Source organism: Eutrigla gurnardus (assembly GCF_963514095.1).
Source record: "Eutrigla gurnardus genome assembly, chromosome: 4".
NCBI lineage: Eukaryota > Metazoa > Chordata > Actinopteri > Perciformes > Triglidae > Eutrigla > Eutrigla gurnardus.
The window spans coordinates 17018295-17031420 of record NC_139918.1 but is presented as its reverse complement, the minus strand read 5'-3'; the positions used below and the strand labels follow the sequence as shown (position 1 = coordinate 17031420).

The 13126-nt window shown below is 43.0% G+C and overlaps 1 protein-coding gene across 1 annotated transcript; it reads left to right on the top strand.

Moving 5' to 3' along the window:
* Window positions 1-1275: 1275 nt before the first annotated feature.
* On the top strand, window positions 1276-12007 carry abhd3 (abhydrolase domain containing 3, phospholipase). The gene is made up of 9 exons (XM_084008791.1): window positions 1276-1561; window positions 2485-2648; window positions 4365-4547; window positions 5741-5786; window positions 8227-8339; window positions 8737-8910; window positions 9455-9503; window positions 9598-9763; window positions 9897-12007. Exons 1-9 carry the CDS (start codon window positions 1400-1402, stop codon window positions 10076-10078), a joined length of 1239 nt encoding a protein of 412 aa, XP_083864917.1. The 5' UTR covers window positions 1276-1399; the 3' UTR covers window positions 10079-12007.
* Window positions 12008-13126: the final 1119 nt, after the last annotated feature.

Genomic DNA, 13126 nt, shown 5'->3' with positions numbered 1-13126 from the left:
GTGAAATTACATCTGTCTGAGCTGATGGCAGCATCTTCATTCAAACGCTTAAAATTCAATTGGATCTGACACACAGAAGAAATAGTAATGTAGTAGTAAAATAACAATGAGTAATTGTAATGCATGCTTATAGTTATAGATTGTTGTATTTGTTGTTGTGTATTGCCATAATAAATTATCATTTTATTTGTTTTTATTAAACTGCTTGCTAAGTTGTCTGTAATAAACATATATTGGTCTGTGGTCTCCCAGAGATCGATGATAGCACATTACATTTCATGCAGAGACTGAACAATACTATGTGTATAAATCAGTGACTGTCTATGGTACAAACAACTAGGTCACTGCTATATGTATGCCTTGATGATGTTATTTTAAGTGTTTATGTAGCAACTCCAGTCTTTGAAGCACATTTACCTTATAGCCAGTGACTCCAGGGTTCAGAAGATGCGGTATAGACTATGATTATATTCATCCATAATCAGCATCAACCTAAAATGTGCAAAATGTTATTGTTAATTCCATTTAAATGTATTTTTTAAGTCATATCAGGCTCAGCGGATACTTCACATGCTTTAATTAAATGATATGAAAACACGTTTATGGCTTTTGAAATCAGACTACATAAAGCTTCAGTGGACCTGAATAGCCCACCTGACCCCGTTTTTCCATTTATATGTTAAGTATTGTGCAGCAATTTATCTGGTCAAATGCACCATACAGGCCCATTATGAACTAACATTTTTTTTTTTTTTAAGTTAAAAAGACTCTCAAGGTCCTTGATGGGGCTCCCAGATTAGGTAATGATATGCGTAACATTAAGGCGTCTTTCATTTCAGTTTTTTTAATGTGCTTTAGTGGTGCATAAAGTATTAAAAAACACATTTTCAGTTAATTCAATTACCACGAAGTAATCATGTTGAACCATGAGACTGGAGCCCCTTGTGGGTTTGTAGCCCTGGGGCAGTTGCCTGCTTTTCTTGATTGTTAATCCAGTTTTACTGTGGACTACAACTGCAATAAATCCCTGATTATTTTTTTCATAACCTCAAGATGTCCAATGGTGATAATACTGTCTTTGCACATATCTATTTAATTGTCTTTTGGTTAAGGTCTATAACACTGAAGGGAAGACTTTCCTGCTCAAGCTGTCACTGCAGCGCCGCATGGTGCACATCCACTCTTCTGCCTGCAGAGGGCGACAAAGTGCCTGACTGTGAGCGGCTCCGCTGATAGCTGGTCAAAGAGCGCCACCGCTCGTCGCTACCTCGTACTTATATCTCCCCACATCAGGTCCCCTTGACTGTCTCCTTCACGGTGGGCTCGCAGGCACACACAACTGACTTTCAACCGAGCTGGCCGCCGTCCTTGCACTACCGGGGAAAACAGGGACCTTGCAATGATCTCGCTGGACTTCAACTTCAACATCTTGACCCGGGACCTGTCGCATTATCTGGAGAATCAAGTGAAAGTTGGGCTGTTCGGATCGGGAGTCGGACTGTCTCTGGTACTGGGCTTTAGCGCAGCCTACACCTGCTACTACCTGCTCTCGGTAGCGAAGGTGAGTGACGTTAACGTGAGGAGTATACCCTGACCGGCTACTTTGAAGGTGCTATTTATTTAATTTGTTTGTATAGCCTTGTATGGTCAGTTAAAACCGCGGCGCGCGCATCATCGTTACTGCCGGGCGAGTGATGATGCCCGGACGTTTGGGTCAGGTCGCACCGGTGTTGGGCTAACGTTACCCCCCTGCACATGTGGGACGGCTCTCCGGCGGTTACGAGCCACGGTTTGCTCTGTTGTCTCCATCAACGTTCGTCTCCATCCGTGTGCGGCAGTTACGTAACGTACGCTGCATTAAACCAACCCATGTAGACGCGACCGTTACATTGACCATGCTAGGCTAACATTAATAACCGTGTTAGCTAGAAATGCCGGTTGGAGGCTTTCTGTAATTAATTCAGTGTTGATTTTATGTAACAACAATACGTTAATTATGCATGAGTATAACTTTAAAATATTGCTATGACAAAAAAAATACAGTTTAAGTTAAAATACCAGAGAATAATGTGTTTTAATTTGCCGTTTAATGAGCTGACATTAATGCTGCGTTGCCAGTCAGCAAAACAAAAGAGGCAACTTAGCTATATGCAGCGGATCTATATTATCAAATGTGCAAAGCACCATGCCATAACGAGTTATGCAGGGATAATGTCTGTGTGATGTTTATTATCAGCATGTTGCAGCGTCATAGAGGCATTTAATGCAGTTTCATGCAGCTCATGTGTGTCAGTAAATCAGTAACAACCTTTATTACAATTGGGTTTATTCAGCTAAATCATGTTAAGTTTGGAGACATAATGCAACAAGTTATACAACATTAAAGATTGTTTGCAGCACAAAAATGTGGCTTGGAGCAAGAAGATGTTTGCTTACAGTGATTGGTTTGCTGTCATGTTAAACACATTCATTCTTGTCTCGCAGAAGCCACAGCTCATCTCAGGGGGCAAGAAGTTCTACCACTTCCTGAGGGAGCAATGTCCGGTGGTGTCGGAGACCTACTACCCCACCTTTTGGTGCTGGGAGAGCCGCATCCAGACTCTGCTGAGACCCTTTGTCACTGCAAAACCCGGGGTTGTCTACAGAAAGTAAGTCCCTGTTGTGACCGGCATACTAATTAACCATCATTGTTTTCCCCCCCAAAAAGTGGGAATGTGTTTCCCCCCTGCATGCGGACACGCTTCACCTGGTTAATGTATGCGGTTGAACCCGTGGAACAGCGTCAATCAAAGAGGTCGTAGAGATAAGTGTGACGCATGCAAGCTAGAAAGCTGTGACATCGAACACTGTGTGCCGTTATAATGACAGCTGTGGCATTCTACAGTCATTAAATGCCACTGCAGAATTGCCCACAGTGCAAATCTTCAAAAGCCAGTTCGGTCACTGAGACAATGCCCTTTCTGCACATTTCGTGATTTCTTTCTCACCAGTTTCAAAACTTGGAAACAAATCCCAGTCCTGTTCTGAGCCGAGACTCAGAGGCTCAGTGGAGAAAGAAATCTTTTGTTCTATGATCGTGGCGGCTTGGGCCGAACCTGCCCGCTCCTTGATAATGTGCATTCCGTTGAAGATTAATTGCCACTGCATTCCTTGCCCCCTGCACACATAAATGAGATTAAAATGAATTAATAGTGACTTATTTCCCGTTATTACTATTTATTACTTATTTATTTACATTACATTCTGAAATAATTTGTTTCATGCACTCAGGCTGTATGTTTGGCTGGATGTATGTGTGTATAGTATTAATAGTACATGTATTCAGTGATTTAAAAATTATTCATTTAAAACCAATGAAGACAGGTGCTGTTCATCACCAAAATCAGTAGCTGTAATCAATCTGTTTATTGGGAATTTGACGTATTTCAAGTTTAATCACTTGATCGTTCAAAAGTTGACACATTGATCGTCAATATTGTCTTTCTGGCAGTTTTCCGTTCTTCAGTTTAATTATTAGTCTCATCATTTATCTGTCACAACAACTTTCACAGTGCTTCAGTCTCCTGGGTCAAGGAGACAAATAATCCCATCGTGATGCATCCTAGTCCAATTGTCTGTTATAAAACGTGGTAATGGTCGCATACTGCTGAAGATATTACATTTCCTCCAGGGACAATAGGACGTCCCCATGCCCATAATGAAGTTACTCACGGTGGACCCAAGGACGGACACCGTGAAAGCTGTCCTACATGTCGTTGTCTGTCAGGGTGAAATTCCACTCATCTCATTGTCCCAACGGAGGTTTAGCACCAGGTCTCTTTAAAGTCTAGCCTCAGGTGTATCTTTCATGGCGGTTCTGTAATTTCATGCTGATGTCTTTACTGCCAGCCGGCCAAGTTAGCTCACTGGCAACTGTGTGTGTGTGTGTGTGTGTCTGTGTGTGTGTGCAGTGCAGGTTTTAAAATGCACTAGCGCTGGGGCTGAATGACCTCATCTGCCAGGCTCGGGATGTATAGCCCAGAAATTGATTGACTATAAGAACCCACTGGTGCAATTCCTTCCTTCTCATCTTAAATTGCTGCGTGTGGCACAGCACACTGACAAGATAATCACAAGGGAAATGAGGCAGCTGTAAGTGAGCTCACATATCCAGTTCCCCTTTGTGTGTGTTTGTGATGGATACAACGCACCAAGTACAAATGCTTACACTTTACCTGGAAGCAAACAGAACGTGTTAATTGTTGGGAAAATGAAACCAGATCACAGTTTTAATGACTCAGTGTTGTCCCGTGTGTATGCTTGAGTGTTGAGTGCAAGAGATCCGGACGATACTTTTGAGTCGCGTGTCTCGCCTGTCTCTGCAGTGAGCTTATCATGGCAGCAGACGGAGGACAGATCTCTTTGGATTGGTTCGACAACGACGACAGCCTCTCGCATCCCGACCATGCCACTCGGCCCACAGTCCTCCTTCTTCCCGGTCTGACCGGCACCAGCCGAGAGTCCTACATCCTGCACATGGTCCAACAGAGCCGGGATCTGGGCTATAGGTGGGTGGTGTTGGCCGGGTAGATACCCTGGCTGAGGTCCAGCGTTGAGCACACATCCAGGGCACTAAACCACACGACTGACCCTCTCTTTACCTTATGCTCTAATTTGCTATCCAGATATTTTCTCCAGTCAAAATACCCAGCAGTCATGTTGATGAAAAGGTCAAACAGTTTCAACTACGATGATTTCATAACTTTTATATAATGCGTGCATGAGTGCCAGGCGCTTGGGGTTATTTCAGACGAAGTGCACAAATAAAGTGGGCAGCTAAGCTCTGTGTCAAGAGTTTGTAAATAGCTAAACAGAGCGTAAGCACGGAAGAGTTGCAGAGGCAGGCACTTTTTACCCCCTTTCTCCCTCTCCAATAGACCCTTTCGCTGCACTCATTCTTTCACACAGATTTGGGAAAGGCATGGCAAACTCAGCATCTTCCACCCCTCACCCCTGCCTGTGTAGCTTAATGAATTACAGCTTATCCCTGTACAAGCTTTGCAGCTTAGCCCAGACCAGCTTCAGAGTCTATGCTGCAGAGTCTATGCTGCCCCCCCCCCCCACACAAACACACACACACACCTCCCCGTGCTCTTACCCAACACCCCATCCAGCCCATCCCTGCTGCTGAGTTACTCCGGCTGAAACAGCGGGTCTGACTTCAGATAATAGATGAGAGGAGGGATGCTGATGCCTCTGCACTACAGTACAGACTGAGTGCTCTTCACACAGCTGTGCTTCCCTGCACATCTCATTATATTCCCAGCTCAGTGGGTGCTTTCTTCAGTAAGGAACATTTGTTTAAAGGAATTTGGCCCCACCACGCTCCTCTGAACATGGCGAGCTTCTAAATGTTATTCTTCCTCCATGAATATCACAAATATTTTCACCACCAACCTGCCCGTTATTCCCTTGATCGACTGAGTCATCTTTTTTTGGTTTATAAAATAACAGAACATTTTGAGACATGCCCCTAACCACTTCCCCAAAACCCAAGGTGACATACCGGTATACAAATTACTTGATTTTGTCCAGCCAAGAGTAAAAAAACCCATATATATTCAGATCACAATTCACAAAAAAATAAAGCAGAAAATACTCACTTTTAATAAGCTGGTACCAGAAAATAGTTGCTGCTTAATTTTCTTCTGACAAATCGATAAATTCTCTAATCGTTTATAATGTGTTTGGTTTATTTCAGATGCGTTGTGTTCAATAACAGAGGGGTTTCCGGTGAAACGCTGCTGGTAAGAATCTTACTTGTGTCAACCTCTCCTTCTTTATTGATTTTCTTCATTTGTCTTGTGCATATTGAGAATGACAGATCTGTATTCAGGACGGTTGAGGACACTTTCCTGTTTGACAGTACGACGGCTTCCCAGTGGAGTTGTCCTTGTCAATGCATGTCTACACCACACGTGCCACAGAGCCTACAGGGAACCCTAAGCGGATGCTGCACAGACAATGTTGTTGCCCACCAGGGATTAAGTCGCAGGCAGATACTGTATTTTAATGCGGGTCCACAGAAACATGACCTCGTCGAGCACGTGCTCTTCTGACACCTGGCTTAATCTGTCCTCTCCCACCCGTGTATATTTAGCCAACAAAACGTCTCCCCCCCCCGCCGTCCGTACATCTTTAGAACAGAGAACACTTTCTTCAATTGTGTAATCATACCATCCCTGCCATACAGAGATCTCATTCACTCATCCACCATGGACAGGGATTGCCCACAATCAATCTAATGTTCCCTCTTGGCTGGTGTGTACATCTGAATCAGTAGCAGATCTGTGAGCTGCTGTTGTCTTTGTCACATTCGGTCTCAGCTGTAAAATAAAGAAAAACGGGGTAAAAGTGAAACTCAAGCAAAGTGTCAGTTTGATTTAAACTGGTATTTTAGGTCATATCCAGAATGTAGGTGGCTCAGCTGTCCTCAGATTTGAAAAAGTTTCTCAAACCTTGGCACTGTACCAAGTGCTGGTGGCAAGGCAGGGATTTTCTCCCTCATTTCACTTGGAAATTGGGCTTTTCTATGTAAATGATGTAGCATTTGTACGCTCCTGTGAGTGTTTTCTCTGTGTCCAGTTAGCATGAACATCATCCATTGTTTAAATAGGCCAGCGTTTGAGTTTAGAATGACTGGCTGTGAGATTCAAAAGACCGACCCGAGTGCTACTGCATTATTTCTGGAGCTCGTAAGCCTATTCCATCACACTTTACAGTGGAGTAGCTTTGCAGTGCAAATATGTCGTCTATCGCTATTATATATGAAATATCCTCATGTCTTTTAATTAAATTTGTATGTTTAGACATTTACATTGCATTGTAATTAATGGCCTTGAAAAGCTGAAGAGTCAAGAGCATCCTGAGAAACTGGACTTGGAGTTCAAGCTGTTTTTTTTGGTTTCAAGTTGAAAATAATTATATTTATATACTGCGCTAGTAGTCATAATAACATAACCTTAAAAGGTGGTATAGTTAATCATGTTGGCTGCTTTGGGCTGCAGCTAAAGATAACGTATATGGAAGATAACATATTCAGTTTATATATAAAACTGCTGACATATCAGAGGAACTTTCCATTAATCAATTATGGTTATGGGCCCAGCATGCTTCCGCTGCACCAATATGCTACACACTCCTGGTGGGACTTGAACCCACAATCGCTGGGTGAGCAGTTTAGTGCCTTGTCCATTAGACTGCTGGACATCCAATCAGCACACGGCAACACTGTAACACATAAGCCTCTGGTAGAAGTAAAATCAGGGAACTGTGAAAGAGCTGAGTCCCTTTGTGATGCTGTTCATTTTTGCTTATCCTCGGGACTAATTGCTTCGTCTATAAAACATTAGACAAAAGTTTTTATAAAAATCCATGTTAAAGTTTCCCAAGGCCTACAATGACATCTTTAAATATCTTGTTTTGTCCGATCAGTCCAAATGACTGCATTACTGCAAATGAGTGCATTACGGTACAGCACGAGCCAATTACAATATCTGATGACCTGAAAGATGGAAAATACCTGGAACTGAGGACAACAAAGGTCCTGATGTCTCCCAGGGAGACGATGTCTGATACATAATACTCTGTAAACTCTGTATATGATATATATATTACCAAATATGTTTCTTTCTACCGTATTCGTTTATCAGTATTCACCCAATATTGCCTAAAAGCACAATGCTGCAAGTTAATGCAATATTCAGTGCAGTATTTGGGACTATTAATATTTAACAGAGATGGAAAAAAAGAAAGAAGAAAATACTTTTTTTTTGTATTATTGCTTAACAAATAGACATAGGACACTTTAATGGTGTCAAAACAAAAAGACATTCGGACACTTTTTAGCTTAATATTTCCATCCAACAAGCCCATCCTCTGTCCTCCTTATTTAATTTTATTTAATCATGGCCACCTCTGGGTTAGGAAGCTTTCCCGCCACCATGCTGGTCTAGCCCACGGGTGAGCCCCAGGTCCGCCGGCTGCTCGACAGCGAAACCTGACTGTCATACATTAAGAATAATAATTTATATTCTTTAATTTTTCTAATGGTGTCACTATTGTCACCAGCATCATCCCATTCAACACCAATATTCCTATATCTATATTTATATGAAATTGGCGACAGCATTTTCACATTTTAGAAAGAAGAGAAGAGTGACTCTATTGTGTTCCGGTCCCTCCCAGACCCCGAGGACCTACTGTGCAGCCAACACGGAGGATCTGGAGACTGTCATTGAGCACATCCAGAGGACTAACGAAGCTGCTCCAATCATGGCTGCTGGAGTGTCGATGGGCGGGTAATGAAGCCACTCACTGGTTGGTGACTGGGCGGGAACTAACACACAGGAAGTGCAACAGTTTAATTAGAAAACTACTCGACTAGTCTTGTTTCTCTCTGTGCAGCACACGGCTTCAAATATTCATCTCTCACTATCTTATGGGTTTATGAAAAATACCTGATGTCAGAGTTCCAAATGTAAATGCAGTGTCGCTCCGGCTATAGTCAGCTGTTGTTTATGGTGCCAGTCATTCAGCGCAGCTCGCCAAACAAGGTGTTTTTTTTTTGACTGCAGAGCACTAATCCTGTGAAGTGAAGGATTGGTCTGAAATGGAACATGTTCCAATCCCTGTTTTTTTTTTTTTTTTTTTTCTCTCCCCATCTGTCTCTTCCTCTCGCCCTATCTTCATATTCAGGATGATGCTGGCCAACTACTTGGGGCGCAAGGGCCGGGAGACCTGTCTGAAAGGGGTGGTGGTCTTCTCAGCAGGCTGGGATGTGTTTGAGTGCACCGCTTCACTGGAGAAACCCCTGGACCGCTTCCTCTTCAACTCCTACCTCACCAGCTGCCTACAAGCCTCTGTGCACAGGTCAGCCGGGGTCGCAGCGGGATTAACGCTGCCGCTAACTCGCTGTTGGTGCTGGGGATTTACGTATTTATTTTTTATGCTTTAATCAAAGGTTTGCTTTTTTTACAGTTCCAGATTTAAAAAAAAAATGCTGTATGGTTTATTTCTTAGACAGTGAACAAAGCATGTTAAAACAACTCAGTGACAATTAGCAATTATAAAACACAGGATACCTTTCAATGTGTGTATTAAAGTCAGGTCACCCCAAAAGCAAAAATACATACTCATACCTGTAGCATTATTTACCAATCTCACACCAAATCATTCAGCTTGAAAAAATAGCATTACAGGGAAGAGGCCTTTTTTTTTTTTTTTTTAATTAGGTTGAACTGTCCCTTTACTATGGGCATGATACAAATGCACAGTCATGCTTTTGTTGCACTGCTTTGAAAGATGTTTCATTATGTTGTTACAACCTTGTCAGCATTTTTGAGGGACGTTTTCAGCTGCAAATCATTTACCCAACAGTAGTTGGTGACGGTTTTATTTCTAATGTGCCCTGCAGACACAGACCAGTGCTCGAACAGTGTTACGACATCGATCATGTCATGAAGGTCGGGATTACTTTCAATGATACTTTGCCATAATTGCTAATCTAATTGAACCATGTAGCCAAAAATGTATTAAATTGACTTGCCCTCCCTACAGGCAAAGACCATTCGAGAGTTTGATGAGAGGTTCACCTCCATAATGTTTGGTTATCCTACCAATGATGACTACTACCATGATGCCAGTCCTGTCCACAGGCTGAAATCTGTGCAGGTGCCAATGCTGTGTCTGAATGCTGCCGATGATGTCTTCTCCCCGTCTCACGGTGAGTCCCAGCAACCTCAGAGTTTCTGTACAATCTAACTTTACTCTAACACTAGCGATACGGTGGCGGAAAGAAAACCATTCCATTCTAAGTGGGAAGAAAACGGAACCTTAATGGTGTGTTTGCTTCACAGCCATCCCAGTGGAGGCGGTGAAGCAGAATCCCAACCTGGCTCTGCTCATTACCTGTCACGGCGGCCATATTGGTTTCCTTGAGGGCCTGTGGCCTCGACGGAGCACTTACATGGATCGAGTCTTCAAGCAGTTCGCTAAGGCGGTCATCGAGCAAGGCAGCGGACTCCAAGACCTCTCCTGATAAGAGAACTTACGCAGTTTGACTTCCTCTCTCGTATGCCTTTATTCTTCCATTCCTTCCTTCCTTTAATCTTTTCGCACTTTTGCCATCCATCTTTACCCGCTGCATTCCATCCTTTATTCCTTCCATTTCTAATTCAATGATTCCTTCCTTCGTCCATTCATGTGACCTTTCTTTTGTCCCTCTTTCTCACTTGCCCTTCATTCCTCCTTCCTGCATACCTTCCTTAACTCCCTCCCTCTCTACCTAATCCCATTCTACCTATTTCCTTCCTTCCATTGACTCTCTTTTATCTACCCCCTCCACCCTTTCTTCCCATTCTTCCCCCTGCCACAAGCAAAAAAATCACTTCTCCCTCATTTGAAGGGGACATCTTATTGAATGCAGCGTTTGCATTCATCCTCACTTATTTATTCCATGCAGTGAACAAGTCATTGTATGTAATCATGCGGTCGGTGGTATGCTTATTTAAAAAGCCAGCGTAGCTGTTCATGTCGCCGTTGAAGAGTGTGCCCCATCTTGTTCAGTTCCATTAGCTAGCCAACAAATAATGCGATTACCTTGTGCAATAATTTTCTTTTAACACAAGTACTGTACATGAAAATCCAATCATCTTTCTTCATGACTCTTTAGTACTTTCATCAGTAGGATTTTAGCCCTCAGGGATTTTCTTTATTTACGCATACTTCCTGTATGGATGTATATCGTCGAATCATTCTCCTTTAGTTTGTATTTTCCTTGTTTAAAGGTCGGTGGTATTTCCGAATTGACATACAGTTGTTTTTGTTCTTGTTGAGGAATGCACTTATTTGCTTTCTTCTGAAGGGTGAGATGAGAAGATTGATGCAATTTTCATATCGAAGCTACATCCAGCAGCCGATTAGCTTAGCTTAGCATCTAGCTCTGCTCTGTGCAAAGGGTACAAAATCCGCCTACGAGCACTGGCAGGCAGATTTTTTTTACAATGAGATCAAGCTAGCTGTTCCCCCACTGCTTCCAGTGTGTATGCTAAGCATGAACTTATATTTAACGCACATACATGTGAGTGGTGTCAATCTTGCCACCTAACTCTTGGCAAGAAAGTGAATGAGTGTACATTCCAAAAAAAACGTCCTTTCACCTTCTGCATGCACTTTTACTTTCACACATTCTAGTTCTACAAATGTATATAATATGGAGAATAATTCATTAATGACAACGAATGTGGATTTGCACTATTTTAGTTGATACTACCATGCCTCTAATTCCTTAATGCAAGGCCCTTCATTTCATACGATATATGAAAGCATATCCCAAAGGCCGAACTATGAGCAGTTTATGAATTCCACGAGGTCTTCTTTGTGAAAATGTACTCGTCCGAGGGTGCTAGATACAGTGATGGGAATGAAGCAATGCTCATGGGAGTGTACATATCAGACGTTTGAAGCGGCGGACGCAGAGTATGGTCAATGGGACCTGGCAGTCAGTCGGTTTGTTTTTTGTGTTTCGTTTCACCAACAACGACCAAGGGGCTGGCCACCGCGTATGAGTTGGTGTCAACGAAATGATCAGATCTGACTGGCGGCCAAACTTTCAGCAATGCACTGCGTGAGGGATTTTGACTTCCTGTTCCTGTGGAATTTTGGCGTCTGTTTGTTCTGCCAAGCTATCCGTCGCGTAGCACGTGTGTCTCATCGGCGTCATCATGTCCTGAACCTTAACATCACTTCTGTAGCACAAAGGACATGTTTGTTTTTGATTGTTTTGTTGTTTTCATAGGATGCTGCATTTCATTTTGAACACCACATAGAAAGATAAAAAAACACATCCTGTCTAATCTGCAGCAATAAGGTTTTAAATCAAAGAATTGTCTCTATAGTGCAGTAACCAGTATTACGCACATTATCACCATGAGTGTAATATGCTGTATTTAATAAATTATAAACAGAGTCTTGGTCCATTTGTCTGCTGTCTCCAGTGATTCTGCCGGTAATGCATTTTCTCAACGGAGCATATTGGATTGCTCAACTGATCGCGTACCGCAGGTTAGAATCATCGACTGCAATCTCCTTTTAAAGGAGCTTTCTTTCTTTCTTTCTTCCTTCCTTCCTTCCTTCCTTCCTTCCTTCCTTCCTTCCTTCCTTCCAGCAATGGGGTTTCACACCCATGGTTAAATACAGATAGTATCCGGCTCATCAGTCACTCGAGGTGTCAAGCTCACACAGGACTCCCCACCCTCCCGGTCATAGACTCGTCCCCTCTAGTCCAGGCCTTTGACAGTCCACCACTTGAGCTGGCTTACTGCGTGACCAGCGTGTCACTGCAGGGTCACACTCCCTCTCCTTCTCGCATCACATTCTAGGGTTTCGCTCCCTGGAATTGACTCACTCCACACTCACGGGCTTAGCGGCTGATAGGATATGCATAGCTGCAGCAGTGGATGTGATCCACCAAAGGCAAACTGTAATCCCCCGGCACTCCACTTACCTTCACCCCCCACCCCCCCTCCCCCCAATAAGCCCACAGACAGATGAGCTTTGGTTTTAGCTAGATGGTTTATGAGGCCTGAGAGTAATTAGTGGAGACTGCCAAGAGGGATGAGTGATTTACTGTTGGTTACCATCTACAAAAAATGATATTATGTGGCAGCAATTATGAATGCTGTTGATATCGCTGCTCATGTGAGGAATGTTAACAGCCTAATTAGATATTTACAGATCCTATCAATCTAGGAAACGAGAAGCCAAAGAAAGCTCAATATGTACTTATTTTATGGTTGCTGTCATAACTCACTTACCCTTTGCCCTATTTTTAAGCACTGGGATTCTCCAGTTTGTCACAAGCGAATCCCTTTGGGACGTCTGAAATCGGGCTTCCTGCACAACATTCTTTCTGCTTTTCTCAAAAGAACAATTACGAGGCGCGAGAATCCACAGGGCAGCGGCTCTTTCTTAACCTCTCTTCCTTATCCTGTCCTGACTGCAGCTGGCCGAAAATAGCTCCGTGTTATATCACACAGGGGTGGTGGGTTGATGGAAAGCCTGCTCTAATATAACTTTGCAGGAGCTG